Source organism: Triturus cristatus, chromosome 8, assembly GCF_964204655.1.
Source record: "Triturus cristatus chromosome 8, aTriCri1.1, whole genome shotgun sequence".
Taxonomy (NCBI): Eukaryota; Metazoa; Chordata; class Amphibia; order Caudata; family Salamandridae; genus Triturus; species Triturus cristatus.
In genome coordinates, this window is record NC_140591.1 from 459,452,310 (window position 1) to 459,480,155 (window position 27,846).

Consider the following 27,846-nt stretch of genomic DNA (forward strand, 5'->3'; position numbering starts at 1 on the left):
GAATCGTGTGTTTTACATTGGCAGTTCTCTATCATTGTTTCTGTTAGATTATCTTCTCCTGTTGTTCCAAATGAGTAATTGTGTGCATGTCAGAAACTTTTCCTAGCACATGTTACAGGTACTGTAGTAAGTAGAGATACTCACTTAAATTGACAATGGACCCATGCCTCTCTATACTTCACCTTCCTAAAGCTGCTATAGCAGGATTAGCACATGGTTAATCTCTATGCTAGTAATAGCAAACATGTTATTTACCTTCGCTAATGCTCTTTCTGTTGAATACTCTATTGAAACGCAGAGTCCACATCTTTAGAGTGTTCCCCATGTGCCTGAATGGATCTCGAAGCCTTCACAGCAGTGCTCCTGTGCCTCATACAAAGTACATTTTTTGCTTGAATCTTTTTGCACTCTTGGGCGTGGAGCACTAACAATTGGAGAAACGAGTTTTCGGATCTCAAATTTGGAACCTTTTCAGATGGAAAGGTTCCATTCCACAGAACAGGGAGGTGGGAGGACTGTGGAAATCTGTGGGTAGATGGAGTATCCACCAGAAAGAGTGTTAGTGAAGGTAGGTAACTTGTTCTTTTGATGGATACTTCTATCCACAGATTTCTCACCTTTAGAATATATACCAAAGAGTACCTCCCCTGGTGGCGGACAGAGGAACGGGTTAGCCCAAATGCTTCTGCAGAACTGAGTGGCCAAAATGTCCTTTCCATCAAACCTGGCTGTCAAGGCAGTAGTAAGTGTTTACTGATGGCCACGTAGCAGCTTGACAAATATCTATGACAGGCAATCCGCGTGCTAGCTCAGTTGTAGTAGCCTTGGCTCTGCTGAAATGTGTCTTCAATCCCTGAGGGAGCTTCTTCTTCGCCAATGCATAGCAGATCTTGATGCAAAGGATTATCGACTTGGATAAGGTCCTCTTCTGCACAGTCTTGCCTTTCTTTATCCCGGAGAATCACACGAAGAGCTGATCATCCACCTGATGGTCTTTGGTGCAGTTGACATAGTATCTTAAAGCTCTCTTGGGATCCAGTCTTTTAAGGGGTGAGTTTGAGTGAAGAATGTTGGCATGGTGATGGATTACTCAACATGAAACCTAGTCACTGCAAGACTTTGTTGGGCCAAAAACAAAACAAACAAATACACTTAGCAGTTTGGCTTGTAAGAGTTCTGTGTTGTGGACTCCGCCCCAGGCCACAAATTTGTCCCAGCGTTTGACATAGATGGATTTAGTAGAAGGACGACTGGATGTGAAGATGACAGCCAAAACCTCAGGTAACAGAACGAGTGCAGTCAACTGCCACCACTCAGTCTCCACTCATGAAGGTGTAGATCACACAAGTTTGGGTGCAGAAGCCTGCTCTGCTGCTGCGACAGGAGATCCTCCTGCAGTAGAAGCCTGATCAGTGGACAAAGGCTTGTGCCCAGAGGTTCCGGCTACCACATTCTTCTGTCCCAATACCGATTCACTAGGATGACTTAGGCCCTTTAGTTCCTGATCTTCTTCAGAATTGAGTGCAGGAGGGTCAGTGGTGCAAAGGCATACAGAAGTCCCTGATCCACTCTAGCCTGAATACATCTCCCAGAGAAAGCGTTCTTGGGAACTCCAAAGTGCAGAAGTCTTGGCACTGTGGGTTCTCAACAGTGGTAAAAAGATCCAGCCAGTGCTCTCCCCACTATCAGAAGATGTTCTATATCACCTCTGGATACAACCGACATTCTTGATCCACCAGGCATCGGAGGGTGAGCTCATCCTCCCTGATGTTTAAAGATCCTGCCAGATGGTTCGAGATCAATCATGGATATGCCCTCACTCTCCAGCCAACTCCAGAGGGGCAGCACCTTTTGGCACAGCACCAGGGACCCCAATCCAGCCTGTTTGTGTAAGTACTACATGGTGATGACATTGCCCCTGAGAAACTGCACCGACCTTTCCTGGATGGACAGCAGGAAGGCCTTTGACATGAGGCAGATGGCCCACACCTTCAACTGATTTATGTGAAGCTTGGTTTCGGCCAGAGACTGGTGTCCTCTGATTTCCACCTCTCCCTGATAACCTTCCCAGCGCAACATGAACACCCCCGTCACCACTGTCAGCTCTAGGTGGGGAAGCGACTCTCCTGCTGGCTAAGTTGAGGTTTAACAGCCACTACTACAGTTTTTTGTGCAGTCTCCTCTGAAACCTGATGACATCTGACAGGTTTCCTTACTGCTGGGCACACTGAGACTTCAGCTCCCACTGCAGAGCTCGCAGAAGCCTCTGGTCCAGTGGCCAATCTGGATGCATGAAGCCAGCAGGCCAAGAAGCCTTAGAGCTGCTCTCACCGAGGTCCAGGTCCGAGGCTGAAACATCAGGGTCATAGCCCGAAAGTCCTCGTTTCATTGTGATAGAGGAATGGCCCTTAACTGCAGTGTCTAGAAAAGTTCCCCTGAAAGGAAGCCTCTGTGAAGGAGGCAGATGTGACTCCAACTCGACTGAGATGCCCAACAATATCAGGTGGTTCGCTGCTAACTGGGTATAGTCTACGATTCAATAAAAAAAAGAGAAGAGAGGAGTTCTGGTCCTTCACACATCCTCCTTAGTAGTACACAAGTAAGTGTTAAGTTCCGTCATGATGGTCTAGTATGTCCTCTTTAGGTAATTGGACCAGTTGAGGTCATCAAAGCAAAAGCCTAAACAATCAGATGGTGGCATGCTCATCATACTGTTGTGCTCCTCATTGGTCTGATTCTGCAATGCCCAACGGTCCCCACGAGGAGGCTCATTACTGGAGATCTTTTAATCAGCCTGTGAGTCTGGATCGCCAGACTCAAACCCTCAGTGTTTTTGAAAATGATTATAATTAATTAAAGACCTCCAAAGTCTTTATCTTAAAGAGTCCTTTGATAAGATTAAGCCAGTGAGGCCCCTCAGAATATAATGTTGCCAGAGACGAAAAGGAAGATGGTTAGCATGTTTCTTGCCTATATTTGCCTTTTACAGAATCAATGACAATTCATGAGGACCAGAATAGAAATTTGTAATTTATGAGTGAATTGCCTAGTAGGATAATGATCAAAGCCTACCGCCGTTGACCAACAATTGGTGTCAAACAAAAAAAAAACGTATTCAATATGAACCTCTTGTTGCACACCCTGGGAGAATTGTTTTTACTGCTATGTATGACTTGAATCCCGAAGAAATCAGGCCCCTTGGGAATCCATCGGAAGAGGCTTCCCATGTTAGCCAATTGCTGTAAAGGAGTTCCTGCCATTTGCCTACCCGTCTCCATTGTCCCGTACACCAGGTTGGCCTTCTAGCAAGCCTACTTACAGCAGGCAGTTGCAGAGTTGAGGAAAACTGGTATCTCCATCCTCCGAAGATGTGCGATGACCACCACCATCACTTTGGTGAGCACCAGAGGAGCAAAGGCCAAAGGGGAGCACAACAAACTGAAAATGCTTCTGACCGACATTGCACCACAGGTAATTTCGGTGTGATTGCAGGACTGTCAGATGAAAGTGCACTTCCTCCAGGTCGAAGAGCAATCATCCAGTGGCCTGGATGTAGGGCAGACAGACCTTGGGCCAGAGTGAGCGTTTTGAATCTGTCCGTAAGTTGGAAGGGATTCAGAGAGCTAAGGTCTAAAATAGGATTAAGACTTCCATCCTTTTTTGACACAAAGGAATAGCTGGAGTTACTACCTGCCCCTACTTCCAAGGCTGGCACCCTCTCAATGGCTCTTTTGGTCAGTTTTACCTGCTCCTCTTGTAGCAAGGTGGAGAGATGGTCCTCTAAAAGGTGCTCCTATGTGGGCGGAAGTTGAGGTGGGTTGGAAAAGAATGGTAGAGCTTAGCCCTTCTGGGCAATCTGGAGGGCCTATCTGTCGGATGTGATGACCTTCCATCATGGGAGAAAATGTCTGATCCTTGGGTGACTGCCGCATTGGTGGCAGGACCTGGAAGTGCATATATGCCAGCCGTCTGGAGTAGCCATAAAGTACCGGAACTGCTGAGAAAACTGTTGGGCAGGTGTGGAAAGGCCCAAGGAAGATGCATGGCTCTACTTTCTTCAAGCGTTTGAGGGTAGACTTAGCCATTTTGCCAAAGAGGTGGAGCCCATCAAAATGCATATCCCTCAGGGACACCTGCATTCACGCCTGGCAATGGAGCACCACACGATTCCTACCACATGACCCAAGCAGTCAGTAGTATTCAGGACAACACTAATGACATATTTTTCTACATCGTAGCCGTCCTGAATAGTTTGAACTAAAGAGGCCCAAAACTCATCCGGAACCACTGGCAAGATCTCGCTGACCATGACCCACAGGGCTTGCCGTTTACAGTCTAATAGGCAAGCTGCATTGACTTACCTCAGTGCCAAGTTGGCTGAGGAGAAAATCACTTTCCAAATGCCTCATTCCATTTTGATTCTCTGTCTGTAGGTGTTTTTTGGGATTGCATTAGGGTTGACTTTGCTAGTGGAAGCTTGGACGACCAAATTCTTAGGAGCATGGCTTCTCCGAAGTTCCCATAAGGGTGTCAGTCAGCGCTTCAATAAATGGAAGCAGAGGCTCAGATGAGGCTTACTCAGGATGCAAAACCTCAGTAAAGACATTTGTCTTGACTTCATCTGAATGCATCTGTAGGTCCAGGACCTCAGCCACACATTTAATCACTACTGTGAGGACCGGGTGCCCTGGAGTGGAGTCAAAGCAAAACCTTGGTCAGAGTCAAAGCAGATTTGGTTCGAAGTCAGACACCGGAGTGAGCAGGGGCTCGACTTCCAGTATCTTTGACATCGGGACTGATGTTGGTAGAGAAGGGGCCACTGCAGATCTAGGAGCTGGAGTGAAAGTTTGCACCTGAATTGAGTCAGAGCCCAAGGAGGGTTTCAGGGGCACAGACTCTGCCCAGTAACCCGCCTGGAGTGCATGCCAGAGAGAACCTGAAGAGTGGAAAAAACACTGCATGACCTTCTTGTAAGCCTTGACCTGCTGCAGCATTGACAATTGCCCAGGAAAGTCAGATGCAACGGGACCACCTGTGGAATCGGCACCGCAATTGAGATCGACATCGCTTGGCACTTGACCCAGTGGGATTGAGTCCCTCTTAGACATTTTACATTTCTTCTTAGATTTTGACTTTTAGGATGACTTTGGTCGCAAAGAGGACCTGACGTAGAATTAGCCTTGAAAGTGGGAATGAGTCCGCACCATCGATTGGAGCAGGACTTACGTGAGGTCTGTGGCCTTTTTCGGTGTTAGGTGACATACAGCTTCGCTTTACGATCACAGATCGCCTTCAGGTGCATGAGGGCGCATTCTTCGCACATATAGGGGTTGTGCCCCAAGCCCAAACACCAGAAGCACACCTTGTGGGGATCCATTAACAACATCTGTATCTGACTGTCACAGGATGATTTCTGCCCTATAGTCTTCGGTGGGGATAATGTTCCTTTGCACACTGAAAAAAGTATTTTAGAAGGAATTAGTCAACCAAGGAAAATTGAGTGGAGCGCATAAAGGAACGGAAACATGGACAGAAAGGTACAAACTTCTGCATTTAGGGGTTGCGCTTATAAGCGGCTGTGCTTCCTCACTTCTGGGCAAAATAGAGCTACATGGGGCCCCCTAGTGGCATGTGGGAGCATTGCTGTGAAAACGTCCAGATCCAGTCTGGCACCTGGGGAAAATTCTAAAGGTGAGGAAAATGAAGTTAGAAGTATCAACCACAAAAAAATCTATATTCACCACCTCTGTATACGAGCATATATATATATATATTATCTACTGGCAGTCGCCAGTAGATAGTTATAGTTAGGACCGTGTTTCCATAGGAAATCTCAAAATTCTATTTTGAATAACTTTGGCGCCGGTTGACGAATCCTTGTGAAATTTTCAAAACTAATGAGGCGCTCCGCTCAGCTCCTACCCTGAAAGTCTCGGGGGGGGATTCGTCAGGAGGGGGCCGAGAAAAAGGGGGGGTCCCAAAACGCATTTTCCCCATGCATTTTCCCATAGGACCTTTAGTCGAAGGTACAGCCCGAACGGCTGAACAGAATTACTTGAAATTTGGCAAAGAGGTAGTCCTCAGGTCAGGGATGTGCCTTTTGCATATATGGAGTCAATCTGTTCAGTAGTTCCTGAGAAAATTGCAGTTAAAGTACATAAATATCTATAGCCGCGCACCGTGCGCGCACCATGCGCGCACTGTGCGCGCACCCTAACGTGCGCGAGCGTAATTCTGATTGGTGGTTACATGTCAGTCAACGTTCGAATCGGTCGAAATCAGGAAGTGTCGGCCACCATTTTGTTTGTTTTGAGTGCGAGAGTGAAAATGGAAGGTGGCGAACGTGAAAAGGGGGCAGGGTAGAGAGTTCCTGACCCCCTAGCCTTTGTCAGGGGGTCCCTGAAGGACCCCGAAGGCAGAAAAAAACATTTTAATATTATTTTTTTTTAATCGCGGGGTGCGCGCACTGTGCGCGCACCTTGCACGCACGGTGAAAAAAACCATTAAAAAATAAATAATTTAATATGTAGTTTATTGTAAAATAAATATATAAAAAATATAATAATAAATACATAACTTAGCATTTAAAAAACCGTACAAATTCACTGAAGAAACTATAGGTTTCACACATGTTATAGTTAGGAATTAGCATTTAAAAAACCTTGCAAATTCACTTAAAAAACAATAGGTTTCACACATGTTATAGTTAGGTGGACATTTCACTCATAAAAAACCAATGAAATTCCCCCATTATAGTTAGTTCAGATAACTATAACTCGCACGACCGCCACTCTATCAAAAGGATGATGTCATCAGTGATATCATGAGTGATGCCACTGACCATGTCATGAGTGATGTAATATGTGAGGTCATGAGCAGTGGATTGCGGGCGCGCAAGTTATAGTTATCTGAACTAATGATAACGGGGGAATTTGATTGGTTTTTTACGAGTGAAATGTCCACCTAACTATAACATGTGTGAAACCTATGGTTTTTTAAGTAAATATTTATATATTTGTATATATATACTGGCTTTTTCACCAGCTGCTTTTAATTCACAGGTATCTGAGTCTTTACTAGTGCAGACTCCAGCAGTGGTTCCCGGTCAGTGCCAGCCTCCAAGACTCCAGGGCCGACCAAGAGCAAGAGAAATACAGTTACGTTGGGGTAATGACTGTTTTCATGTTTTAAAAGAGAATATGTACGTTCAGTTTACTTTGCTGTATTTTGACATTTTCTGGTCATTGTTCAGTTCCTCCAGCGACAGATGGCGGATCACCTGTCACTTGCTACAGTCTTGAATTGTGTTATCCGGAGGCAAACAAGAATAAAGAAGTATACCAGGGTTCTGACGTAGAGTGCACAGTGGCTAGCCTTCTTCCTGGAAAGATGTACAGTTTTAGAGTACGAGCGGCTAACAAAGCAGGGGTAAGGATTCTACCTTAAATAATGTCTCATTTTAAAATTGCATTTGTATTTGAGGGATTGTTCAGCTGATCTCGTTAGAAATGCTGCTTCTAGAAGTGAAATAACACAGTAATGCTTACATTCACATTCCACAAATGGAGCTTTATGATTAATGAGGTGAACAACACAAACCGTGCCCATCTTCCAACATATCATTGACTTCATTCAAGCCCATACAGTCAAACCCCATTACTGAAGCTCTCTTCAGCGGCAGTTTACCATCACCAGAACTAGGCCGCTGCAGCTGTTCTTTTCTTATAAAAGCTGCTTTACTAGTCTTTGTTTTATGTTTTTTTCAGTAGGTTTTAATGTTGCCAAAGCTCTGGAGACAAACTTGAGTTCAGAATGTGTGTTCTACCAGCAGTGATTTTCTCATATGCTACATGTTTTGTTATATGTGTGGTGTGTTAGAAACTGAGTTAATCTTATACTTCATTGTTGGTGCTTGTAGTTGGTGCTTGTAGTTCCCTGTGTAATTTTTACGAGAACACTCATTGCCTTTGTTCGTGCTCAGCAGAGGAATGCTGCAAATGTGGTTTAGGATATGAGTTTCTCAGAGCCAGAAATGACATTAAGAGCAGGTACATGTGGAGGTTCCTGGTTTACTTTCCAATATTGAACCTTCTTGCATATTATAACGGTAGATGGTAGTTGCTGTGGCATTTGCTACACATACATCTAATTTTCATAAGCAGCTGCTCAAAGTGCATCCTTGCCAAATGAACTGGCCCCCACAAATTGAGCTACTGCCTTCTGCTCAGACACTGGTTAATATTTTGAGAGGTTCCATCAATGTTGTAAATCTCTCCATGCTCATATAGGGTTACACCTGTTTCTTTGAATATAAGCAGTGAATCCAGTGCTGTTGTATGGTCGGTCAGGGACAAACAAGTAGCCCATAGGGAAGTGGGTCACTTTTTGTTTACTTTTTGGGACTAGAGCTCACTCCCATATTGGAACTTTCATAGATTCACATGCTTGAATCATTCCTCGTTGTCGAGATGGTAGTCCCGGTAAATCAAAATAGCAATGCAAAGCTGTCATAAACTAGAAACTAGGCCAAGGCCCATTTCAGTTTTATAACATATCCACCTCTTTTTGTAAAAGAGACCAAATAAAACACACAACTAATCAGAACAGCCTCACCCTTTAGAACCTTTCTGAGAGAACCTCAGACCTTCAGATTTTCTACTGCACGATGTGCTAGGGAGTCTTCACTGAGCTCTGCTCAGTTATTCCTTATTTGACTACTTTTGAGAGAATTCTTCAGCTATATTTTTCCAGATTAGTCTACAATTTTGGTCTGTTCTCTACTCATCATGGCAGACGAGGAGAAAAAGGGCCTTTTTAGAGATTGTGCCACCTGCTCTAAAAAGAGGCAGTCGAAGACACTGTCGACGAAGGAACCATCATCGACATCCTCGACGCAGAGTGACAAGGGCCAGTCTCATCAGCTCTCCTCAGTTCCGTCAACGGGATTGTCGCCAAGAGCTCTGACGGTGTCAATGAAGACGGTTCCAACTCCATCGACGACGGAGGCGACGATGGCAGTGATGACGTAGCTGTCGGCGCCGACAGCAATGACGACGTCATCGACGGCGACAAGAACGATGATGCCGGCAGTGTCGACGGCAATGACGATGGTATCGACGTTAGCGCTGTCGATGGCAATATCTTCATCGTCGACGACACCGTCGACGACATCATCGACAGGGGTGAAAAGTTCTGCAGAGACAGACAGAAAGCGGAATGTGACTTGTGAAGTCACTTCATCCAGTATGGTGCCCCCTCTACTACCATCTCACCTCCTGGAAGAGGAGGGCTTGGATGATGACGGTCCTTTCGGATATGCCCGTAACCCTTCGGAGCTGCACGTTAAGTGCCAGGAGGAGTATTCTGAAGATGGATATGAAGCATAGCAGGACTTTGATCCTCCTCAGGACTACCATAGAGGATATCAGGAGGAGATGGTCTGTATACCATCTTCGTTGATCTCGGACTTGCAATTTATGCTGTCAGACTACAAATGGAGATTTCCAACACCATCTTCGGTTCTGGAACAGGGCTCAGTTCTCAATAGACCAGCGTCAGTGCCTTCCACCCCCTGTGTGCCACCATCACTGCTGCAAATGTTAGAGGATCCTTCACCAACTACTCCTATTATCCAACAGGGTACATCAGATGAAGATCAAGGAGACACGAATCTCCCATAGGGAGTGGGATGATTACATTATCCCTACTCCTTCCTTCCCTTCACCGGTTCCTGTGGTTTCTCTGCCGGGGGACATAGGTGGTTTCCACAATCTGCTGGAGAGGGCGGGGAAGAGGTTTGATCTGCTTATGCCCTCGGCGCAGACTGACTGTTTCTTGTATGACTTTAAGGAACCCTATAAGAAAACGACGAGAACCATTCCCATTGTAAATCATGTTTGGCAAGAGGGTCTTAACGTCATGAAGACCCCAGCCATGGTGGTCCCGGTGCTTCCTCGATTGGAAAAGAAATATAAAGCCCCAGAGGATAGCCTGGCCTGACTAGTGAGTCAACTGAAACCGGACTCAGTCATATCACAGGCAGCGCAGCGCAGCGGAAGTCGAAAAATCCAACAGCTCCTCTAACCACACTTCTGGACAAGAAAGGCAGGTGCCAGGACAATGTGGGCAAGAGCTTCTCCTCTATGTCAGGCCAAATGGTCAAAGCAGCTAACGCTTTAGCAATCGATTCTGGGCCGCTAAGACCGCCAGATGCGTGTGATCGATCTCCTTACCTCGACCAACTGCCTGAGGACAGTAAGACAGAAGCAAAAAAGATCCTCCTGGAAGGAGATAGGGCCTCCTCTCAGGTCATTGATTGTGCAATGGATATTGCTACAACTGCTTTTCGTTCCCTGGTGAGAGCAGCTGTCCTACATCGCCAGGGTTGGCTTTGAGCAACCTCGTTTAGACCAGAGGTCCAGAACAAAATATTAGACCTTCCATTCGATGGAGAAGCGCTACTCGGAAAACAGCTCTTCAAGACATAAACAGGCATTGGCATAGCCAATGGGTCTCGCTTTTGGGACCTTATAAGTATTTAGTTATGCAGCACAATATCCTCGGGCACCAACATTAACTGTTGCATGGTTAAACACTTATAAGGCCCCAAAGGCGAGACCTACTGGCTATGCCAATGCTTGTTGAATTTGCCTGTACAAAGATAATCCCCACCCTGGCCTATGGGAGCCAGGCGCTGCAGGGGCGAGACGGGGAGACCCTAGACAAAGTCAGAGTGAGAATTTATAGGCAAACTCTACAGTTACCCAGTCACACATCTCCAGCACAGATAAGACTGGAACTCGGCCTAGTTAAACAGATGCTAGTGAGGAGAGCAGCCTTCACCATCTGCTGCTTCAAATCCAAAACTTCTGATCGAAACACTATAAATTATAACATATGGCTGGAGATAAAAGACAGATTACATTCACCTGCCAGAAAATATCTCAATGTGACAATCTCCACGTTTTGTCTACAAGAAGTCTGCGACTCCTCTGCCAGCTTCAACTTATTCAGAAAAGTGGCATACAAACCAACAAAAAACTATCGCTTCTGGAAGACAACGTCACATTAGCCAAAAGACAGCACGGTTGGACAGTCCTGAACAGCTACAAGACCATGAAGCTGCAACAATATTTGGGAGATGTCTTCAATAGCGCACTTACAGCAAAATACTTGAAATACAGACTGGGTAGCCTACCATCAACTTTACATGCATCTCCATGGCTACAAAGGGACGACACAGGCAGCAGCTGATTGTGTGGCCACATAAACGGGAACATAATTCACATGCTGTGCCTCTGTAAAGAGACGCTCAGCCTCCATCAAGCCTTGCTTCGCCCAATCTGGAACCAAAAAGCCCTTCATTCCTGCAGACAAGTATTAATTACCTGTCTCAGCTTGGCAGATCCACAACTGATATGCCGGACGGCGAAATATTTACATGGGGTGGAAAACACACTAACGAAAGTGGCCAGCCACACTGATGAAAGATTTTTAACCTAGCATACTTTTATGAATTAGACCACACATTCGTTTTTGGGCTCAACAGATCATGAACCTTGTCAAACGACTTTTAGCCTAACTGGCTGCTACGAACTGCACTATGCACTTTAATCGGAAGGTCTTCCGCACTTTAACCATCTTAATGCCCCCTGGCCCCAAGCATCGGTCACCGGCCAACATCTCAGACCATTTATTGGCTGTGTGTTACAGCATAATGCACAGTTTTGCAACACTCTAAGGGCACAAAGCAGCTTCGCGCACTTACCTCTGCTTGTTGTTTGCACTTGATACTCCCGATGGCAAGGCTCTACGGTCTGTAACCTATCTCGATCTACATTTTAAAATTTCTTCTAATTCGCTTTTTATGGCAATGTACAAAGTCTTGTATATGGAAAGGTTTTTATTAATCATGTATAATAAACTTTACTCATTTAAAAAAAGGAAAAAAAAATTCTTCCGTGACTTGTCACTGGACTGGCCTTTTAACTTTGCCTCAATCCTGCCGGACGAGGGTGATTTGGACTGAGAATAACCTAGCCTCTTGTTTTCCGCAGCAGAGAGCTTGGCCTCCCTGTCCTTCAGGGCCTTCGGGTGTATCGATGAACACTCATTACAGAACTTGAAGTCATATTTGGTCGCAAGACCCCTTCAGCAGACATTGTGTGGGTCCTACACCGATCCTGCTTTCAACTTGTGTGAAACTGTCTAAATGCGGTTGTCTTCAAAGGAGACATAACTCTGCACTGTCAAAACCTGGTAAAGAATTTAGAAAATTCATGAAAACCGAAATCAGTAAGAGCAGAGCTACTGTTAATTGCCTTCTGGTGTGTAAAAAGAGCAAATGGTATCATCACGTCAGTTTATTGCCTTTATGTGCCTCCGTGTCGTCATGTCAGGAGGTAGGACTGCACTGCCCAAGATGTACACTGTATTGTGTCCGCGCATACAAGCTACTTGAAGACTTTCTACATTAAATTTGGCTCTAAAGATGATTCACAAAGTGAAGAATCAGCAGTTACACATATCCATCAGAAATTCATATTTGAAAAAACAATGTTAAAAATCACTGGAAATGTAATATTGATTAAATATATAAATTATAAATATATAAAGAAGAACGGAATCTTCCAGCAGGACAAATTCACCGGGGAATGGACCGGGCCCATCAAAACACTCCTACAGTGTGGCGTGAAGAAGGTCGAAGGCGCTTTCCTGTTTACGGGTAATGAGCACTTCGGGGATGCCTGGCTTGGCTGTGCACCCCGCTTTAAAGACTTCCAGACTATCTACCTTACAGCCAGAGAACAGAGAACCAACCCTTGCGAGTTTCAATTCAACTGACAGACGCTTATCTACATACCATTGAGGCTCGGCATAGGAATATATTTATAATTCCCGTGTAAATTCTCTGACCTACCGTTTTAAGGTGGATTTTAAGTTCACAAACAGTTCCACAACTTACAATTCAGACACTGAGGCTATTAAGGACAATTTTAATAGGCAATCTGAAAAAAATATTTTCTCAGGTTCAACGCAAGAAATACAGTTAAACAATTGATGATAAGGTGTGCCTCAAAGCCTTCACATATGGCGGTACAGGGTGGAAAAAATGAGTAATATTATTTTGGACTGAATTGAGAAAGAGGAGTTGGTGCTGCAATAAGTAGCGTTTACCTGTCTCAGCTATTAACGTGGGTCTATGCCAGTGTTTAAATATCCTCGTGGTTTATTGATATTTTAACCAGGCCGACATTGGAGGACATTGATTTTTCATCAGTGTGAATTTCTTTCCTAGTCCGCGCATTGTGTCAAAGGTGCTGTAACTAACTCCTATTATGCGAAAAACATGATGTTAATCTATTTTCTCCATTGCCCACTGAGTCATCCTGTAAGCTGCAGGATTTTATACACTATATACCTGAATCTCAAAAGTGTCAGGCAACAACGTCCTCTGTAAACAAAAACGAGTTCTTGATTTGTCACTCCCTAATGGTAATCTCCTCCTCACAGTACATACGAGATACATCTGGAGGGAGGTGAGGGGTGTACTCAGAATTGTTATGTGTTGATTTGCATCTATCAGAACTACAGCCATGGACACGTCCATTGTCTTCCAAGAAATAATAATGTTACTCACTTAAAAATCAGGCCTTCTTGGAAACCGGGTTGATCTCATCTGGAGTCTACAGCTAAGCTTCTGTTTACAAGTACAAACTGTATTTTTAATGTTGGCCACCAGACAAGAATACCAGGCTCAACTCAGCTCTGATTAAGACCTGTTACATGTGCATCAGAGTAAATCCCAGTGAACTTTGACTGTGCGTTCCATCTATGGACAGCCTGAGGTCAAACCAGATGTGTTGGTGTTGCAGATAAATAGATATTTAGGTCACAGGGCAAGATGCCAAATGTACACTACCTCAGAAATGGTTTGGGCATACCCTGAAGGGTGGTCTCTGAAGTTTGTAAAACAGGGACTCCTTAGGGGGTGGTGTCATTTAAAGCAACAATTCATTTTTGGGAGCTGACTAGAAATAGTTAAGTAAATATTGCACTGTGATTTTTTTTATTTACTGCGGCAAATGTTCTTTGTATTTGCATGATGCGTCTTTTTGTGCTTTATGTAGATATTTTTTGTAAACATTAATGTATAGTTTAGGACTTCATGGACAGAGCATATTTTTCTGACAGGTTTACGGTGCTCTTATTCATGGCTAGTTTTCATGCCTTTACTCGACTTCTCATTCCCAGTGATTAGGGAGGGGAAGGGTGCAGTGAATATAAATTAGAACTGAGTCTGTCACTCCCCAACCCAATGCTGCATTCTCAGCCCACACACCGACAGTCATTTGTTGTCATCCGACTAAAAATAGCAGCTAGGCACCATTGGACACAGACATTGCCAAGTGGTGTGCAGAGCCGCCTCTTCTGTGCAAGTGTGGCACGGGTGGGATGAGGGTCACCTCAGAGTCAGGCATGGGAGTGCACACAGTCTGCTGTGCGTACACACAACACATGCTGCCTTTACAATCTCGCAACGTGCACAAACCTAGAAGGGCTATTCTCCTGCTGCCATTTCGTTACCGCCAGGTAAACAGACGCGCATTGGTCGTGGGGAATGCAAAGATGGGGGCTGCTGCGGGAGAGAGAGAGGCGGAGGGAGTTGTTTGCACGCGCGCGCCGGCAAACACGCGAGTGATGCGCTCGCAGCAGCGCCCAAAGTGAAAGTAATCAGCAAGCTGGCAGCAAAAGCCGGTGGGAAGCACTTTTAAATACCACTTACTAAAAGTCGAGCAACAGCGCTTGCGCTGCTGTAGGCTCGACCTAAAAAGGACGCAGACACGGCGAAGTCGCTGGGTACGCTTCAATACCGCAAAGTTTCTTTTCGAGGTGCAAGGGGTAGAGGGCTTCTTTCATACAGAGGAGGTTACCAGCAAATTAGGTACATCTGCCACGCAGTCCTAACGTCCGCAGTACAATCAGCGACAAGGTCAGTCAACAACCTATTCTAAATCGGCGCCCAGAGGCAGAGAAGGACGACAAAGGAAAGATTATTCGAGACGTCAATAGCGGCTTTCTGATGCATACATCTGCCAGTGGATTCCTCACCTTGTGAATATCCCCTGCGCCAGCATTCCACGGAACTTTTCTTCCCCAGCACTCCACGTCGACATGGGCGACGTCATAATGCATCGGCTCCGCTCGCGACTCCGTTCGACGTCACCGGAGCCATAAGAAGCCCACGTCGGCGTGATGACGTCAGTTCCCTTTTTTCCGCGCCTTCGACGCGCAACGGTTTTTTCCCAGTGCTCGTTGGCTACTTTGTAGTTTAGCCGTGTTAATCTGTTAATTCGAGTATGTCTTCGACTAGAAAGTCGGGATTTAAGCCCTGTAGGGAATGTGGAGGTCTGATGTCGATGACGGATCCACACCAGAACTGTTTATGGTGCCTCTCTTCGGAACATGATATGGAGGAGTGCGGATGCTGTAGAAGCATGAACCCGAAAGCACTCAAGGAGAGGAAGACTAAGCTCTTCATGAAGAGGATCGGTGAGGAGAAGAGGAGGAGGAAAAAGGAAAAGTCGAAGAGGGGGTCATCGACTTCGAAGTCTTCGAGGTCGAAGAAGCACCACAAGAAGAGGAAACATTCTTCTCGACGTCGGTCCTCGAGGTCCAGGAAGTCGAGGTCGGCTTCGCCCCTTCGACGCCGGAACAAATGCTTGTCTCCTTCTCCTTCACCTTTGAAGTCACCGAGGTGTTCTCCTTCGAAGAAGCAGACTCCGGCTCAGTCCCCGACGCGGTCATCGGATCCGTCTGAGGAATCGACTCCGGTTCGAGTGGAGTCGGATGCTTCCATGCATGAACAGGAGCAGGAAGAGTCTGTTCCGGTGCCTGAAGAGTCTGAGGCTCCGGTTGAAGATACTGCGGAGCCGACGCCGGTGACTCCACAAGGGGATACAGGGCCTGTTCCTTTTCCTCAGTTCCCGGCTCCAGGTACAGATTCTACCAATTTCTTAAATGCCATGTATGGCATTTTTAATAGGGCGGCCTACCCATCCGGAGCACCAACTGGTCCCGTGGGTCCGATGGCATTTACACTAGGGGTGCCGCAGCAGTATGCTCAGGCCCCCTTTATGCCCTTTATGCCGATGGCGCCATCTTGGCAGTTTCCGGCGCCGTCTGGGGATCCGATTCGACCTCGGAAGGACCAGCGGACTTCGGAGCCTTCCTCGACGCCGAGGGCGACTCCATCGGCGCCGCGTCCAGCGCCGCCGACTCCACCTATGGCGCCGCCGACTCCGGTACCTTTGGCTCCTCCGACGCCGCGTACGACGTCGTCGACGCCGGCTCCCCGGATCCGGTCGAGGAGGGAGGCCCAGAGGGTGTTGGAGGAAAGGAGATATCAGACAGATGTGGAAGAAGGTGAGGTTGACTCTTCCTCAGATGAATTTGAAGGCATTGATGAAGCTAGTGGTTTGGATACAACCCCAGAGTGGGAGCATGCATCTGCCAGGTCTTCTCCACCTCAGGAATTGGCTCCCTATCATGTAGTGATCAAAAAGGCGGCAGCACTTTTGGATTTGCAGCTGCCTTCTGTGGAGTACAAATCCAACTTGCTTACAGAAGTGTTGCATTCTCCATCATCAACATCAGAGCCTTTGTTGCCTTTCAATGAGGCCATCTTGGAGCCGGTCTTGGAGGTGTGGAAGAAGCCCCTTTCATCTCCGGCGGTGTGTAGGCAGGTGGCAAGAAGGTACAAGGTTGCACCAGGTGATCCTGACTTCTTGTCAACTCATCCATCTCCGGACAGCTTGGTTGTGCAGGCTTCATGTTCCAAGCATGCTTCGGGTGCCTTCCCTCAGTCTCCGGCTGACAGGGAATCTAAAAAGGTTGATCAGGCAGCCAAAAAGACCTTTTCCACTGGAAGTATGGCGTTAAAATCAACTAATGCTACATGCCTGTTGGGGCGTTATGTGCATGCGCTAATGGACTCCATTAAGTCTTTGGCCCCTAAGTTGCCTGAGGGGGATAAGTCGTCCTTTTTGGAGGTTGTGGCAGACACTCAGGCGGCTGCCAGACAAGTTATCCAATCAGGGTTGGATACTGCGAACTCTGTGGCAAGGATCATGGGGTCGTCTGTTGCCGCAAGGAGGCAGGCTTGGCTCCGTACCTCTGGGTTCTCAGCTGATGTGCAAGCTACGCTGGTTGATCTGCCATTCGACGGACAGAAGCTGTTTGGGGAAAAGGCAGACTCTGCCCTGCAGCGATTTAAGGACAGCAGGTTGACTGCGAAATCCTTGGGACTGCAAGCTCCATCTAAGGGTTCGTCTTTTTGAAAATTTAGGGGTTTGGGAAGATCGTCTTTTCGCTCTTACCGGCAGCCCCAACAGCAGCAGCAACAACAGCAGCAGAATCCTCTCTATGTGGAGAGGTGTGGCTCACTGGTTAGAGGCGGCAGATCCGCAAGCAGAGAATCGGCCAGGGACCAGGGTTCAATTCCCGACGCGGCAGGGTCGTGGACCAGGGTCAAAACGGACTCGATAATTCTCGCCTCGGTACCTACTCTAACCAGGAACACACTCGGCAACTCTGGGCATTAGCTTGCCTCATCTCCACAACGGCCCCCCACATTCGCCAGGGATGCCTGGTTTCACCTTGGAGATACCCAGGAGGGACCATCTCACAGGGATAGCCAGGACGGGTTCCCCAGCGGTCTACAGCGCCACGACGCCTCAGGGCAGCAGTGCGCTTTACAAGACACATACATTTACATTTACATTTATAAGTCCTATAGAGGGAGACAAAGGGGTCGGAGAGGTTCTGGGCGCAACCCTTTTTCTTCCTCCTCCTCTTCTGCTCCCAATGAAGCTTCAGGGAAGCAGCCCTAGATCCCCCATCCCGGATCATGTAAGACCTGTGGGGGGTCGGGTGTCCTACTTTCTACGGGGTTGGAAATCTGTTACAACAGACCTTTGGGTTTTGAACCTCGTAGAGACTGGGTACGCCCTTCCCTTTCGGGAATTTCCTCCCCCTTACCCTCCTTGCCAAGGTTATTGCTCGGAAGACCATCTGCTTCTCCTGCAGAAAGAAGTTCTAGCCTTGCTTCAGAAGGGTGCAATAGAGGTGGTTCCGGAGCAGGAAAGGGGTCAGGGATGCTACTCCCGGTTTTTCCTGATTCCCAAAAAGGACGGCAGATTGCGTCCAATCCTGGACCTCAGAATCTTGAATTTTTACCTGAAGCAGGAGAAATTCAAGATGCTGACCCTTGCGCAGGTTCTTCAAGCGTTGCAGCAAGGAGACTGGATGGTGTCGCTCGACTTGCAGGACGCGTACTTTCATGTCCCAATCCTGAAGTCGCACAGGAAGTATCTCCGTTTTACGGTTGGGTCGCAACACTACCAGTTTGTGGTCCTCCCGTTTGGTCTTACTTCCGCACCTCGGGTCTTCACGAAGGTGATGGCAGTGGTGGCTGCTCATCTCAGGAGGTCGGGGATTCCAGTTTTCCCCTACCTGCACGACTGGCTTCTGAAGGCAGAGTCCCCAGAGATGGTGCAGCGTCATCTGCAGGTAACATCTCAGCTGTTATTCGACTTGGGTTTTTCGATCAATGTGCCCAAATCTCACCTGGTGCCCTCTCAACGCAACCTGTTCATAGGGGCGGTACTGGACACTACTGTGTGTCGAGCATTCCCTCCACCTCAAAGGATTCTCGACATTCAGGAGATGGTCCCTTTATTCCACAATGGAGCGGTTGTTCCAGTTCTGAAGGTCCTTCGCCTGCTCGGTCTGTTCGCTTCCTGCATTCTGTTGGTCAACCATGCACGCTGGCACATGAGGACGCTCCAGTGGTGCCTCCGCAAGCAGTGGTATCAGCACAACGGGGATCTCCAGAGAAGCTGCAGCGGATCTGTCTTGGTGGAGCGTGGAGGGCAATCTGTCTCAAGGAAAGCCCTTCCATCTTCCTCCATCGGTGGCCACAGTGATAACGGATGCATCCACCTTAGGGTGGGGTGCGCATCTGGGGGACCTGGAGATCAAAGGTCTTTGGTCTCCAGAGGAAAGGTTGCTTCACATCAACCTTCTGGAATTGCGGGCGATTCGTTTGGCGCTCAAGGCCTTCCTCCCTTCCCTTCGCGGTCAGTCGATTCAAGTCCTGACAGACAACACGACCGCGATGTGGTATGTCAACAAGCAGGGAGGAGTGGGGTCTCTTTGTCTTTGCAGAGAGGCTTTACGTCTATGGTCCTGGGATCAGGACCATCAGATTTGTCTGATGGCAAATCATCTGGCCGGGGTGCTGAACGTGCGTGCGGACAGTCTCAGTCGGCAGTTCTCCGCCGACCACGAGTGGAGGCTCCATCCGGAGGTAGTTCATCACGTCTTTCGGACGTGGGGGACTCCTCGGGTGGATCTGTTTGCCACTTTCGAGAACGCGCACTGCCGTCATTCTGCAGTCTCCAGTATCCGATGCAGGGGGCGTTGGGGGACGCGTTTCAGTTGAGTTGGGGCTCGCAACTCCTTTACGCGTTTCCTCCCATACCCTTGATTCCTCGAGTTCTGAGGAAGATTCGCCAAGACCGGGCCCAAGTCATATTGGTCGCCCCGGATTGGCCAAGAAGAGTGTGGTACACAGATCTTCTCCACCTCTCCTCGTGCCCTCCGCTCCGTCTCCCTCTGAGGGCAGACCTCCTCTCGCAGTCGGAGGGGCAGGTTCTACACCCCCACCTCCAGAGCTTACACCTTCATGCCTGGAGATTGAACGGGGCAACCTGAGTTCCTTCTCTCTCCCACCTGATGTGGTGGACGTTATTTTATCGTCCAGGCGACACTCCACCAAGTCCATTTACTCCTACAGGTGGTCAAAATTTGTAAAATGGTGTGGAGAGAGATCCATTGACCCTTTAAAGGCTCATCTTTCCAATGTGCTCCAGTTTGCTCTTTCCTTGGCTCAGCAGGGCTTTGCTGTGGCTACGGTCAAGGGCTACCTTTCGGCCTTATCGGCATTTCTGTGCCTCCCAGATCAACCTTCACTATTTAAATCTCCGGTTGTTCTGAGGTTCATCAAGGGCCTTACAAACATGTTTCCTCCTACTCCATTTGTAATGCCTCAGTGGGACCTTAATGTTGTTCTAACCTTTCTAATGGGGTCCCCATTTGAGCCTCTACATAGTTGTCCTTTGAGGCTGTTGTCCTTTAAGGTGGTTTTTCTTGTGGCCATAACCTCGGCAAGGAGGGTAAGTAAGCTTCAAGCTCTTAGTTCCAAACCTCCTTTTCTTACCTTACATGCTGAAAGGATGGTTCTCAGGACCAGGGCTGCTTTCCTGCCTAAAGTTGTCACTCCGTTTCATTTGGGACAGTCCATTACTCTCCCTGTTTTTTACCTACCTCCTCATCCTTCCAAAGAGGAGGAAAGACTCCATCGCCTGGATCCAAAGAGGGCTGTGAGTTTTTATTTGGACAGAACCAAGGACTTTCGCCTTGATGACCAGCTCTTTATTGGATACGTTGGTCATTCTAAGGGTAAAGCGGTGCACAAGCGCACGCTGTCGAGATGGATAATACTGGCTATCAAGATCTGCTACGCCCTGGCTGGTAAGACCCCTCCTGAGGGCATTGGGGCTCATTCAACTAGAGCTAAGTCATCTACGTCTGCTTTGGCCCGGGGTGTTCCTGTGGCAGATATTTGTAAAGCCGCGACTTGGGCCTCTCTCCATACTTTCGCAAAGCATTATTGCTTGGACTCTGAGATGAGGAGGGAGGGCCACTTCGCGCGCTCTGTCTTGAAAGACTTTCTGGTATAGGAAGGTGGACACCCTCCTCCGGGAGTGGGGACTGCTGTGGGAATCTATTCACAAGGTGAGGAATCCACTGGCAGATGTATCCATCAGAAGAACAAGTTACTTACCTTCGGTAACGCTTTTTCTGGTGGATACAGTATCTGCCTGTGGATTCCTCACTGGCCCACCCGCCTCCCCGTTGTCCACCTTCATACACCGTGAAAAAGGTCTTGTAGATATGTGTTTTTTCTGTATGGTACAGTTGTAGGAAATGCTTGTTTTTCTTTGCATTCCTTTCCTTTGCATATTAGATATATATATATGTTATGGTTTATTGTATACTGTGTATACTTTGAGTCTGTCGTTAGTCCACCTGTTCGCCTCGAAGGCACGGGGAAAAAATGGGTGGAACGGACGTCATCACGCCGACGTGGGCTTCTTATGGCTCCGGTGACGTCGAACGGAGTCGTGAGCGGAGCCGATGCATTATGACGTCGCCCACGTCGACGTGGAGTGCTGGGGAAGAAAAGTTCCGTGGAATGCTGGCGCAGGGGATATTCACAAGGTGAGGAATCCACAGGCAGATACTGTATCCACCAGAAAAAGCGTTACCGAAGGTAAGTAACTTGTTCTTCAGGCTCTTACTACTGTTCCTTCCCTTCATCGAACACCTGTAGGGGGCAGGATTTCTCTCTACTTCCAAAATTGGCAACACATAACCTCAGATCGTTGGGTGCTCAGCATAGTTCAATTTGGCCATAATTTGGAGTTTGTTCATCCTCCTCCAAACACCCCTCTTCGCACCCACTTAACAAAACATCTCCGTCTCCTGCGCCTAGAAGTCCAACAAATGTTGCAGAAAGCGGCAATAGAATCGGTTCCTTTCTCCCAAAGAGGAAAGAGATTCTACTCTCGGTTCTTTCTGGTTCGAAAGATTGTCAAAAAGTGGCACCCTATCCTAGATCTGAGGGAGCTGAATACCTATTTCATCAAGCAGTCGTTCCGAATGATCTCCTTACAGGATATACTTCGACTTCTAAATTCAGGAAATTTCATGGCCACTTTGGACCTAGAGGACGCATATTTTCATGTCCCCATTCATCCATCGCACAGGAAGTTCCTTCGCTTTACAGTAGCCAAGAGCCACTTTCAATTGAAGGTCCTCCCTTTCGGCCTCAGATCGGCACCGAGAATATTTACGAAAATTCTGGCTCCGGTAGCGGCTTTCCTCAGAAGACAACAGCACCAGGTGTTCCCCTACCTAGATGACTGGTTGCTAAAAGCCTAGATAACTTAGATAAGTGTTATCTACGGGACAAAGATGATGGAGGGAGTACTCTCCATTATTAGAATCCTCTTCTAACTATCCGGACAAGACTGATCGTCCGATTGAGATTTTAACTTTACAATTTATCAGAAGACTGAAGGATATACTATATAGCTGAAACAAAACTTATATATGGTTTTAGATTATTGACAGTTGGGACCACACACAGGGCTTACCTGGAATGTGGTGAATTTATCTATTGATATTTCGTTTGGCCTGAGGAAGACATCGGGTGATCTATCCCGAGACGAAACACGTGTTGGCTATTGGCTACATTTGGTGATGCCGTTTATTTTTCATCATCAAGAAGTGGTGATCTATATATCAACAGATGTGATTACAAGGAAATAAAGAAGAATTTAACTTAAGAAATACTGGAATCCGAAAAAAAAAATTTGGACTAATAATCTGATGTGATATAGGATAGGATAGGATAGGATATATGCTTGTAGAGCGCTCGTATGCCGTGGCGTCTTGGCGCTAAAGGAGGTAAGAACCTAATACGACCAATAGACTATGTTCTGGCAAACAGCAGAGTTGTCAAAGGTTCGAGGCATGTGGGCTGCTGAATTTATATCTGTGCATAGATCGCCGCCTAGTGTTGGGTCCGGATGATTGCACATTGTTGTCCTGGAAGAGTCTTCGAAGTATCACGAGATAGGTGGCTCCTCCCCTGGTCTACAGTGCGCATGGGCATCCTCTCCATCCTCAGATAGTTTTTTTCCGCCATTGGGTTCGGATGTGCTTATCTTAGCTCAAGTTAGGAAAACTTTATTTAAGGCCAAAAGCCTTTAGGTATCGTCTGTATTGTTTGCGTTCGGTATCGATACTTTATTATACTTGTTCTCGACTTATTCACCCTTCTCGGACCGAGTTTCGGTCCGAACATCGATCGACGTTCGAGGATGGAATCGAGGACCCCCTTCAAGAGATGTCCTCTATGTCATGCGAAATATCCACACATCGATGTCCATCCGGTGTGTAACAAATGTTTATCACCGGATCATGATGAGTCCAGGTGTATGGCCTGCGCCCGGTTCCGGTCGAAGAAGACACTTCGTAATCGACGGGCGGCTAGATTGGAGGCCAAACAATCGGCGCCTAACCCGGTTAACATATTCAGCACCAAGGATGAAGAAGTCGAGAGCGTCGAGGAGATAGACACGAGCCATGCTTCGGAGCATGAATCCCAATATGACGACGATGATGAGGTGATCTTCGAGGACGAAGACGTCGTCGACGAGGTAGGAGACGACGATGAGGCCCTTGGGGCCGAGGAAGATAGCTCAGGCGAGGAGCTAGGCCAATCCGTCGATGCGGAGGCCGAGGGAGATAGTCTTGATAAGGCTCAGGTCGAGGGATCGCCTGCGGGCCTTACCAAAGATCGGTCGGGTCGTTCTACAGCCCCGCCTGAAGGCCCGGCTTCGAACATTTCAAAAGAGCCGGAGATGTAAAAAAAGACTGGAGTCGATTCATTGAAATCGAAACCAAAACCAGCACCGGTCAAATCGAAACCGAAAGTGCAACTGGTTCAGGTCAGATCGAAGGCCTCGAAGCCCTCCAATCCATCGACACAGACGAAGGACGTCGGAGCCGACCAAAGAAAGAAGGACTTGGGTACCGAGAAACCAAAAAAGGACTTCGGCACCGAGAAACAGAAGAAGGCCCTCGGTCCCGAGAAGACACCAAGGCCTATGGCACCGAAGGTTGGGACACCAACGACCAAGGTCAAGGTGGTCGATCCGACTACGTCAACACCGAAGAGTGCTGAGACTGCCAAATTATCGGATCAACAGGGCGTCGATCCCAAACTTCGGATCGACAACCCGAAGGCTGGAAAGAAACCGGAGACTGCGTCGAGGCCTGTCTCCAAAGAGCCTATCGGTTCCAAAGCACCGTCTGCATTCATGTTGCAACAGGTGTCGGAGTCCCTAACGCGCATCAGGGAACGGGCCACTCTCGAACCGAAAACGGGTCCCAAACCGCACAAGGTCGCCAAGGCTCACTCGGCGCCGGCACCGATCAAGTTTGGATTGCCACCACCAGGGGCACCGAAGATGTTCGAGCTTAGGAGGAGTATCGAACAACCAAAACCAGTGTCCACGGAAAGAACCGATGTCGAAGACTCACGGGACCAGTTTATCGACGCCGACACTGGTAGGCTGTTGTTCCGCAAGCGGAGAATTGTTCCTGAAAAGGCTTTGGACTCATACAAGATTCCACTGAAGAGGAAAATGGCGTCAGGTTCCACACCAGTGCTTGTAGAACCTTACCACACCTATGATCAGGAACCACCATCCTTTTCTCCCACACACTCGGAGCCAGATGCAGGAGAGGGCTATGTTGAGGATGATACCACTTATCCTGTGGATAATGACCCTGATGAACAACAGCAAGACCAAGATCAAGCATGGGGAGACCCTAATGACCCAGGAGACCCACAAAATGCTCCAGACACTCAGCTTTATAATATCAAACCATCTCCCACTGAGGATACTGCTGCTTTTAACGCCCTCATTGAAAGGGCGGCTGCCAATCACGGAGTGGAACTTCATTCTGACTCTGTGGAGGAGGATTTCTTGGTGGACACGTTCTCCACATCAAAAAGAACGGTCAAGACTCTACCAATGTTAAAAGGGGTTATTAAACATGCTAAGGACATCTTTAAGGAGACAACCAGGGCACGGGTATTAAACCCGAGAATAGAGAAGAAATACAAACCAGCCCCAGGAGACCCAATGTACATTAAGGGTCAATTGCCGTTGGACTCCATGGTAGTTTCTAATGCTCGCAAGAGAGCTAACTCGCAGACTACAGGTGATGCTCCTCCTCCAGACAAGGAGTCCAAAGTACTAGAAACATCAGGCAAAAGGATAGCAGCACAAGCAGCGAACATCTGGCGCATTGCCAACACTCAGGCACTCCTGGCCCGATACGACAGGTCACACTACGATACCCTAGAAACACTGCTAGAACACCTACCAGATGAATACAAAGATGGAGCGGAGCTCCTTATCAGAGAGGGGCAACTCATTACAAATGCGTCCATCAAATGCGCACTAGATGCGGCTGACACTGCAGCAAGGGCAATCAACACTAGCGTGATGTTGAGGAGGCACGCATGGCTGAGAATATCAGGTTTCAAACCTGAGATTCAAAATAATATCTTGAATCAACCAGTCAACCCAGACTTTTTATTTGGCCCCGAGGTTGACGCTACTCTGGAAAAGATTAAAAAGGACACTGAAACTGCGAAATCTATGGGGGCTCTACAGTCGCAGCAGTTTCGGAGTGGCTCCTTTCGTCGCAGCTAGAGGTCAGGGGTCCCAGCAGCAGTACAGTAAAGGAGGTACCCAGAGTACCTATAATAAAAACAATAGGGGTGGATATCGTGGATCCAGCACCAAAGGCAGAGGACGTGGACACAACAACACCAGGTCCTCCGCCAATAGCAAAAAGTAACGTCTTGTCACTGCCCCCCGCCCACATAACACCGGTCGGGGGGAGACTCCAACAGTTCCTGCCAGTCTGGAGATCCATCACCACCGACAGGTGGGTCAGAGAAATTATCCAGTACGGTTATTGTCTGGAATTAACGTCCAATCCACCCAACATACCACCAAGACACCGTCCTATGTCCGCAGAGCACTTGACATTGCAGCAAGAAGTCCTAAGTATGCTGCAGAAAGAAGCTATAGAGCTCGTGCCTGTGGAACAGCGAGGGTCAGGGGTGTACTCTCTGTACTTCTTAATCCCAAAAAAGGACGGGTCTCTCCGACCTATACTGGACCTCAGACCTCTCAACCACTACATTCTGTCAGAGCATTTTCATATGCTCACCCTCCAGCAGGTTCTGCCGTTACTCAGTCAGGGAGACTTCCTAGCAACACTAGATTTGAAGGATGCGTATTTCCACATACCCATACACCCATCACACAAAAAATATCTCAGGTTCACTCTTCAGGATCAGCATTATCAGTTCAAAGTAATCCCGTTCGGGGTAACAACGGCGCCCAGAGTCTTTACCAAGTGCCTCGCGACAGTGGCTACACACTTAAGGAGACAGCGCATTCACGTCTTCCCTTATCTGGACGACTGGCTTGTTCAGGCAAAGTCAGCCCAGCAGTGTGCCAGCCACATATCCCACACTATTCACCTTCTTCACAGTCTGGGTTTCTCACTAAATTATCCAAAGTCACATCTTCAACCCGCCCATGTACGGCAGTACCTGGGCGCGACCATAGACACTCTGGCTGCCAAAGCTCAGCCGAATTTGGCGAGAATCAACAGCATGCAACTGCTGATAAAAAAGTTCAGACCTCAACACTCTCTTCCAGCGCGAGTGTTCATGCAGTTGATAGGCATGATGGCCTCCTGCATCTTCATACTCCCGCACGCGAGACTACATATGCGCCCGCTTCAGGAGTGCTTGGCACATCAATGGAATCAGACTCAAGGACAGTTGAAAGACCTAGTGTTGGTGAGCGGTCGGGCATACAACTCTCTGCATTGGTGGAATCCACAAAACCTTTGCAAGGGCCAACCGTTCCAAGAGCCTGTTCCACAAATAATACTGACGGCAGACGCGTCTCTCCAGGGATGGGGAGCTCATGTACTCAATTACACAGTGCAGGGACTATGGACGACACAGCAACAGAAGATGCACATCAACCTCCTGGAACTGATGGCAATCTTCCTGGCAATGAAGGCATTCAAAGTACACCTGTGCAACAAGATCGTGTTGATCCGGACGGACAACATGACTGCCATGTACTACATACAGAAGCAGGGAGGAACACACTCTCCACAGTTGTCTCATCTGGCTCAGAGCATGTGGAAGTGGGCCATTCAGAGGAACATGTTCCTCATGGCAGAACACCTCCCGGGCAAGGACAACCAGATGGCGGATCTGCTCAGCAGACACAGCCACCAAATGCACGAGTGGGAGCTACATCCATCAGTACTCCAACCGTACTTCCAGCAGTGGGGTCTTCCGTAGATAGACCTATTCGCCACAAGGGAAAACGCAAAATGCCAAAGCTTTGCCGCCAGGTTCCCGCATCCACAGTCGCAGGGCAATGCGATATGGATGAACTGGTCAGGCAGATTTGCGTACGCTTTTCCCCCAGCGCCATTAATACCGCTAGTGGCACGCAAACTACGGCAACACTCAATGACACTCATCCTGGTTGCTCCAATGTGGGCACGCCAGCCATGGTACACCACGTTGCTAGAACTTTCCGTGGTGCCGCATCAAAGGCTGCGGCTAACACCCAAACTTTTAACACAGAACCATGGCGAAATTCAGCACCCAGATCCGCAACAGCTGAACCTGGCGATCTGGCTCCTGAAGTCTTAGAGTTTGGCCACCTGAACCTACCTCCAGAATGTATGAATATCATCAAGGAGGCCAGGAGACCCACAACCAGAGCTTGCTATGCGGCTAAATGGAAAAGATTTGTCATTTACTGTAACAACAATGACATTAATCCGCTGGATGCATCCATTCAGAACATCATCTGTTACCTGTTACACTTATACCGATGCAATCTGGCATACAGCTCCATCCGTATACATCTAACAGCAATAGCAGCCTATCTTCAGAACAGGCAGCACCTCTCTTTATTCAGAGTGCCTGCCATCAAAGCCTTCTTGGAGGGACTCAAAAGAGTGATTCCTCCAACACACCCACCGACACCGGTGTGGAACCTGAATGTGGTCCCCACCAGATTGATGGGT

At 47.8% G+C, this 27,846-nt stretch overlaps 1 protein-coding gene across 6 annotated transcripts in view; it reads left to right on the forward strand.

The window, feature by feature from the left end:
• FNDC3A (fibronectin type III domain containing 3A) overlaps window positions 1-27,846 on the forward strand; it is a 1,314,248-nt gene that overhangs the window by 1,040,948 nt on the left and 245,454 nt on the right. For all 6 annotated transcript variants that reach the window (XM_085621888.1, XM_085621893.1, XM_085621890.1 and 3 more), the window contains 2 exons: window positions 7,062-7,167; window positions 7,253-7,428. In XM_085621888.1, the coding sequence (XP_085478014.1) occupies window positions 7,062-7,167; window positions 7,253-7,428 (282 nt within the window). The remainder of the gene's footprint in view (window positions 1-7,061; window positions 7,168-7,252; window positions 7,429-27,846) is intronic.